The sequence below is a fragment of the Gossypium hirsutum genome, chromosome A03 (genome assembly GCF_007990345.1).
Source record: "Gossypium hirsutum isolate 1008001.06 chromosome A03, Gossypium_hirsutum_v2.1, whole genome shotgun sequence".
In the NCBI taxonomy this organism is placed as follows: domain Eukaryota; kingdom Viridiplantae; phylum Streptophyta; class Magnoliopsida; order Malvales; family Malvaceae; genus Gossypium; species Gossypium hirsutum.
The window spans coordinates 6,643,033-6,651,179 of NC_053426.1; the positions used below are offsets into that span (position 1 = coordinate 6,643,033).

Sequence of the window (8,147 nt, forward strand, 5' to 3'; positions counted from 1 at the left end):
TGGATAGCACATATTATAGTAGTCAAATGAGAGAAATTTAAAATGATATATGCTTGTGAAATTGAGCATAACGATGCATGTTTAGAAATGCTTACATAGTTGAATTGTATAAATGAAGTTTAGTATGAATTGAATGGTATATTGTGGTATGGATATGTTTTTGTATTGGTTGGTGTTTGAAATGGCTTGAATGATCTTTGATTGAGAGTAGTTGAATGCATATATTTGCCATGTTTTATGCCAATTGGGTTATTGTAGGTATATGAAGTTTTGTGTGGTAAAATGGCTTGGTAAATAGCCTATTTTTGACCACACGGGCAGAAAGACGGGTATGTGTCTTAGCCGTATATGACACACGATTATATTACACAGCCGTGTGTCCCCTGGTATTGAAATTAAAATCAAGTCAGTATGCTCCACACAGCCTCACACACAGGCGTATGACTTGGCCTTGTGGCATAAGTCAGTATACCCTACAGGTTTAGCACGGGCTAGCACACGGCTTGGTACACAGACGTGTATGGCCATTTTTAGGGCACATGGGCTAGCCACACGGGCGTGTGTATTGTCCATGTGACCCAAGTCAGAGAGTTACACAGGGTCAGGCACGGGTTAGGACACGGCCATGTGCTCCCATTTCAAATGTCCACACGGCTTGTGACACGAGCATGTTTGTTGGCCGTGTGTCTCACACGGCTGGGCCACACGGGTGTGTGTCCCCTGTATTTGAAAAAAAATTCTAAATGTTCTATGAGTTTTCAAAGTTATCGGTTTAGTCCCGAACCTCTCCAATGTATGTTTAGGGCTTCAAAGGCTCGTATTAGGGACAAAATGTTTAGTTGTGAATGGAATGTATATGTTTTGATTAAATGTATGTGAAATGTATGTGTAATGTGGTATAAGTCTGGTAATGCTTTATAACCCTATTCCGGTGTTGAATACACGTGAGGGGTTGAAACACTTTCTGAGTTCACCATTTTGATCCGACCCAACTCATTCTCTATCTTGAGGCTAAGTTTATGAGTGGCCTCTTCAGACATGAACAAATCAGACGCACCTGTGTCGACAAGCGCATCTAATTTTCTGTTAGCCACAATAATGTCTATAAATATCAGCCTATGACTCGTCTTGTCTTCGACACCCCCTAGTATCAAACCAAGATTGTTATCCTTCATATTTGACTCCACTTTGGCTTCCATAGCAGAGTGCGACCTTCTTTGGACAATCTTTGATCATATGTAGGCCATCACAATGGAAGTAACTTATATGTCCACTATTCTTTTTGTCCTAAGGCCTCTTACCGTTACCATTTCTAGTGGGCCTTTCTTTGTCTCCCCCATTATTTCCCTTTGGATTGAATTTGGGCTTAGAAGACTCAGGCATGTCTTTCTTCCCATCAAATTCAGCCAACTATTCTGCTACAGACATGGCCTTGGTCAGCTCTTGGACTCCTCGGCGTTGCAACTCTTGCTTCGCCCAAGGTTTCAACCCATCTATGAAGGAAAAGAATACCTTTTTCTCACCCATATCTGAGATTTGAAGCATGAGTTCGCTAAATTCCTATGCATACTCTCTCACAGTGCCTTGTTACGAAAGTCGGCGCAACTTTGCCCGAGCCTCACCCTTGGCATACTCTGGATAAAATTGTGCCTTAAACTCGCATTGAAACTCCTCTCAAGTCTCAATTTCGGTCTCACCATGTCTCACATCGCCACCATAACAAAGCAACGTCAGTAAGATACATAGCAACAGTAATTACCTTAGTGGCATCGTCTGTGATGCCTTTGGCACGAAAGTATTGCTCGACTCCCCACAAAAAATTACCCACATCTCTTGCGGACCTTGTTCCCTTGAACTCCTTGGGCTTGGGAACATCAACATTGGGCTTGGTTGCGACAACAACAAACCATCCATTGCCCAAAGTAGCCTTGTAGTTGTGAGTTCACCATTGAGCTCCACAATCTTGTCTTTCAAAGCCGTCATCATAGCCTCAATGGCATCATCCCTACAAGTCAGCTTTTCAACAGAGTCCAACACATAATCTCTAATTTGCTCATTCATGGAAAGCAACCCATTATTGAACCTATCATCGATATCATCAATTCTCTCCTTGACATCCCCCACGAATTCCTCAAAAGTGACGACTTGATCTTCCAAAGCTGACAGTATGTCCCTCAAATGACTAGCTTTCCTAGCCCTCCCACAGGTCTCCATTCCCTCAATGTTCTTAGTAACTTCTTTTGACATCTTTTAATAGTGCCTTCGAACCTGGCTCGGATACCAACTATCATGGGCTAAGAGTTTTCACAAGAAATTCGTGTGGCCTTAGGCAGTTTCTTCGCTAAAAAATACTTGAGTCAGCCTAACCCGTACAATTGAAGATTCAATAGAACTCCTCTAAGGCACCCACAAAGAACAGCAGAAGAACGATGTAAGAACAAACTTGAAAGATGAACAAAAGCCATTGAAAAGCAAGAACACTTGAGAGAAAAGTTTGAGTAAATACTCTCAAAATTCTATTAATAACTGAACAAATTACAATGAAGGGGAAATGCCTCTATTTATAGCTGAGCCTTCCCAATATCAACGGTACAGATCGAAATACATCAATGGCTAAGATTTAAAACTATCTAGATATCAAATCTCTAAGATTACAGAATTGTATCTTCTAAAGATTACATTTAATGCCTAGGATCACATATATTTGAAGATACCCTTCCATGTTTGCCAAGCATATATTTGAAGATCACTTTCCATATTTACCAAGCTCCGAAAGTAGGCTTTCAATCTCTCCGAGCAATAGACTCGTCTGATTGGGCCGAATGACCTCCTTCGAATGCGATGGATAGCACAAGTTCGTCATGGTTGCAGGTTCCCATGCGCAACCCACGACACTTTGAGTAAGTTACAGATTTAGTTTTTATACTTTAATTCCGTCGATTTTAGTTTTTATCGTTTGAATTTAAAATATTGGTCTTAAAACAAATGGTAACAATTAAATTTGTTAGGTCAAATTTTGTTGTTAATCTCGTACTATGCCTAAGTCATAGATTTAGTAGTTGTTCTCTAATTTGATCATTTTTAGTTTATATATTTTAAAATTTAGTCTAGATTCAAAAGCGTTAGCAGTTAAATCCATTAACTAAAATGAATTGTTTTTCCTATGATATTATGTGAAAACATCAAGCTGACATGTCACTTACACATCTGTTAATATATTTGCCACATAAGATTTTAGAAATAACAATATTTAACTTAAATTTACAGGCTATCGGTTGTTTGGGGGCTGAAATTTCAAAAGTCAACATTTAATCCTACATTTGACAATTTTTCCAACTTATTGTTGTTTTCTTTTTCATGTTAGTCTTGAAAATCGGCAACTTTCTAAAATTTGATCTATACGATGAAATGACACTTTTAGATTATCTCAAGTCATCACATTTTTTAAATAAAATTATAATTTTTTTATGATGTTATCATATAGACCAAAATTTTTAAAAAAAACCTAAAATTTAGGACTAAATATTGCTTTATCTCTAAAATATATAAACATTTAACTATGGTTTTAGTCTACCCACTGCACTAAATTTTTATAATTATTAGTATATCTAAATTACTAACATTGTTAATTGTTATGTTAAAATGATGTCAAGTTTATTTTTATATAACTTAAAGATTCTATTATCATATAAAATTATTATTGGTTTAATACGGTTATATTAAATTTTATGAGTATTATTTAAAATAACAAACAAATATTGTACATTTGTCACATAAAATTTTGAAAAAAAAATTTACCGTTTTTATTTTTATTAAAAAAATTAATAAATTTAGTAGTACACAATAATTTTTTTGAATAATCTCATTATAAATTCTGATCATATTTGTTCTTTTTGGCACAATACCTAACTACTCATAGCCCTTTTTCAACCCATAAATAGAAGAATAATGCGCTTCAGCCTTCAATACATTCAAACTCATACCTTCCGACATTGACATTAATTACTGAATTACAAAGTATCCATTGCTTCGAATTCAAATTTGATTGCCTTCTATACTTCACAAGCAATAGCTAGTTCAGAACTCCATGAGCAATGTCATATCCCTCATTACGAGTTTGTACACATGTTTTTAAAACTACTCGATTAGTTACGGCACTCGATACATTTCTTAAAATATCAATGTTAATCAAGCTAAGATTAAATTATTCGTAAATAAATTTTATACTGTTTAAATTCAATAATTATTGAACAAAAAAATTTCAATAATTAAATTAACTCAGTCAACCCAAACCAAAGACCAAAGTCGAAGGTTTTTTTTTTCCCCATAAATTCACATGAAATTCAATTTTCCTTTCCCTTAACGTAAAAACCCAGAAAAAGCAAAAGAGTTCCATGTTTTTCGCTGCCATTTCCAAAGCCGATTCTACTTTAGAAATTTTGATACAAGTAAAGTAATAGAATCTTAAAGAAGAAAAAAAAGTGCTAAAAAAGCTAGCTTTTTTTTTTCTATTGTTCCTTCTTTACTCTGGGTTCTTTTTTCAAAGCATAAAAACCTAATTTGTAACAGAGCAGCTGCAACTATCATCACCCATGGCGGCACCGATCTGGGTATGGGCTTTTTACGTAGCCCTAACTCTATTTCCTTCCGTTTTGGGAAACTCAGAAGGCGATGCTCTTTATACTTTGAGAAGAAGCCTATCGGATCCGGATAACGTGCTGCAGAGCTGGGATCCCACCCTTGTTAACCCTTGTACTTGGTTCCACATCACTTGCAATCAAGATAATCGAGTCACTAGAGTGTATGCCCATTTCCCTTCTTTGTTCTTTTTGAAGATCTACAATGTTTTGATTTTGGGTTCATTTATTTATATGGGTTTTCTTTTTATTTTCATTTTTTGGCTGGAGAGGGCTTAGTTTCATTGTTTGATGGTAGTAAAACTCGTTGCTTAAATTGGGTTTTAGTTTATTTAATTTAATTTATCGTTTGGCTTTTTACCCCTTTTTATATGGAAGAAATGATGGTTACAATTTCACTGTGAAACTGTGAGATTACCTGGGATTGTAGATTTTATTTTGGTGGGCTTATGGCAATGTTATATGGTGGGGGAAAAAAGTGGGTGAATTCAGTGAAGAACTGTTGGATTGTATATGAGTTTGTATTTTGCTCATGAACAGTTATTGAACAAGGGCAAATATGGTGGTAAAAATAGTTCAATCTGGATTAATGATAGAGTTGGGATAATAACACTATTTATAGAAGTTTTTGGTAATGTTATAGGTTCTAAAATAGTGTTTTAATGCTTTTTTCTATTGAGGATTCGTGTCTTGGATGCAAGAATTATCATGTTTAGGCTGTTATAAGCTGAACTACTTTAGCATTTCTTTGGCATAGGTGTGTTCGAGTCGAAAAAAGCTGGAGAATTGACTCTGTCAATAAGAAATGTTTATGTATTATCTCCATTTTAAGCATTGGGTTGTATTGGAGTTTTTGTTTTCTGTTGAAATTTCAGGTTTTTCTTGATGTGCTTATGGTTTACTTGTTTTTTTAGAAGAATATGTTTATAATTTTTTGACATAAAAATGGTACAATTAGGTGCTTGATGGTTTTGATTATATGATCTTAGTTGTAGTTTCCAAATTGGTAAGTAGTATTCTGATGATTTTTCAATGGTAAATCGCTTATGGTTTCTTTCCCCCCTTTTTTGTACAGGGATTTAGGTAATTCAAACCTATCTGGACATTTGGTACCAGAGCTCGGGAAGCTTGAGCATTTGCAGTATCTGTATGTTCTGCTTCTTTTCTCTTGAACTTATTTCTTGCTCACCCTTAATAGTGGCATTTTGGGGTTTCCGACATTTACGGGATACAGCTGTTGGTATTCAAGCTTTGTTATTCATTTTGGACTCTTTTTTTTTTTCTATCATGCAGGGAGCTTTACAAAAATAATATTCAAGGAACCATCCCTACCGAGCTTGGCAACTTGAAGAGCCTTATCAGTTTGGACTTATATAACAACAACATCTCCGGCACCATTCCTCCTTCACTTGGGAAACTTAAGTCTCTTGTATTCTTGTGAGTGTTCAAGTTCAATGTTTGTCTCTTCATGCATGATTGGACTATCATGAAGCTTTGTTTCTCTCGGTTGTCTTCCCTTCTCAGCTTCACTTGAAAAACCAATGATGAATTAATAGTAGATTATTTGGGGCTTACCTAAGCTACGAGCTCCTAGTTTTTTATGTGCCACCGTGATTACGCCGTTCCTAGTTAATTCTCATTTCACAAACTGGAATGCTAGTCATTTCTAATTTATTATTCTCTTAGGATTAGTTTATGTATTGTTGTAACATCTGATCATTTGTCTTTAAACCTTGGCTTAGCCAAAATGGTTCACCTTTCTCTCTTAGGGTTCGATCCTCAACACTTGTAAATTTCCCTTACCTAGTGTCCCCTAGACCTTGGCCTACTTTGTACCGGAAATATATAAAAGCTAATCTCTCTCTCATTGTTGTTTCATGTTACAGGCGGCTTAATGACAACAGGTTAACTGGACCTATCCCTAGGGAGCTTGTTGGTATTTCAAGCCTCAAAGTTGTGTAAGTCTTGCAATTTTTCAAATAGTTTATTTCCAAAATACAATTCTCTGGTGTTGTTTTGCAAAGCATTAAAGCTCACGGTTATCGAGACATTTACCTCTTTTCTTCCAGTGACGTCTCAAACAATGATTTGTGTGGAACAATTCCTACCAGTGGTCCATTTGAGCACATTCCTTTGAGCAAGTAAGTTCACCGTTGTTTCTTTTATTTGCTTTAATATTTTTGATCAAGTTACTGATGGTGATTGTTTACGATGATGTTGGAAGTATCTGCATGTTATGGTGCCAATTATTTATCTTTGAGGCACCTTGCTTGCTAGTCTTGATACTACTTCATTTCCTTTGCATAAACTATACCTTGGTATCGACATATCTTCCCAATTGTGCACCTTTTCATATTTCATCCCGTACTCAAGGTTTTTAAAACATGCCCCATTGAAAACTATGTTGCTTGAACTGTTCATTCTTCTTAAGGTACCCAATTCCGACACTTATGGATATGGGGGTAGATTTCCAAGGATCCTCCAAATATGTAAAACTTGGAAAAATCTTACCATACCTGTGTCGGATACTGATCGCCGACTCCAATTAGCATAGATTAAAATCCTTTCTATTCTTGTGTTTTTTGCTTTGGTGGGACCTCCATGTGAAGATGCTTTGACTTTTATGGAACTATGCCATTTGTTTATTTTTGTTTTCCCTGTATGCAAAAAGTGACTGATCTTAAATATTGTTCCAAATCGTATAGCTTCGAGGAAAACCCTCGTCTCGAAGGCCCGGAGTTGTTGGGGCTTGCAAGTTACGATACAAACTGCTCGTGAAGAAACCGATTGATGCTACAAAAGTTTGGAATTTAAATATGTAGTCACAAGATTTTAAGTGTATTATCAGAGTATAATGGGGTAATTGTGGAAATGCAATCTCGTATAAGTATCTGTAAATCAGAATTTATTAGCATATGTAACAAAAACTATCATGCTCTTCCTATGATGTTTTCAGACAAACTAGTATTTGATGTAATGGTAGCGACAAGGTTACTTCTTGTGTGCATCCTTATATTCCCATCTTTTTTCATATCACTTCTGAATTTATTTTGGTTTAAAGCATGCATAGTATTCATCTTTGTTAATTTGATACCTCTATTTGGCGAGTCGGGTTGGTTTTAGTAATTTTACCTTTTCTGGAGTAAGTGGTTTATTTATAGCAATATTTAAACACCGATTGAGGTCGTGTCATGGGTTAATTGATCAACAATTTACTTGGAGAAATTATCACATACCATTCCATGTATAAAATAAGTAATATGATTATGAGAGAATGTCTTTTTTTTTTATATATATATTTTCAATAAAATCAATATAAATTTTACTGAGATTTGAATTCACGTCATTAGTATCTACAAAACAAATTTTGTTGTTTCAATTAAAGCTTTATTTTAAGTATTTTATATGTTCTAATTTTATTATACATTTTTCACTGATATCATTGGACTTCTTTTACCCAAATAATATAAAAAATAATAATTAATTACGAAAATAGGTATTTATTATAGT

At 35.2% G+C, this 8,147-nt stretch overlaps 1 protein-coding gene across 1 annotated transcript; it reads left to right on the top strand.

Moving 5' to 3' along the window:
• The first annotated feature begins 4,299 nt into the window (after positions 1 to 4,299).
• LOC107963864 (leucine-rich repeat protein 1) lies at positions 4,300 to 7,644 on the top strand. The gene is made up of 6 exons (XM_016900365.2): positions 4,300 to 4,801; positions 5,713 to 5,784; positions 5,931 to 6,074; positions 6,524 to 6,595; positions 6,707 to 6,778; positions 7,343 to 7,644. The coding sequence occupies exons 1-6, from the start codon at positions 4,593 to 4,595 to the stop codon at positions 7,413 to 7,415; spliced, it is 642 nt and encodes a 213-aa protein (XP_016755854.1). The 5' UTR covers positions 4,300 to 4,592; the 3' UTR covers positions 7,416 to 7,644.
• The last annotated feature ends 503 nt before the right edge of the window (positions 7,645 to 8,147 follow it).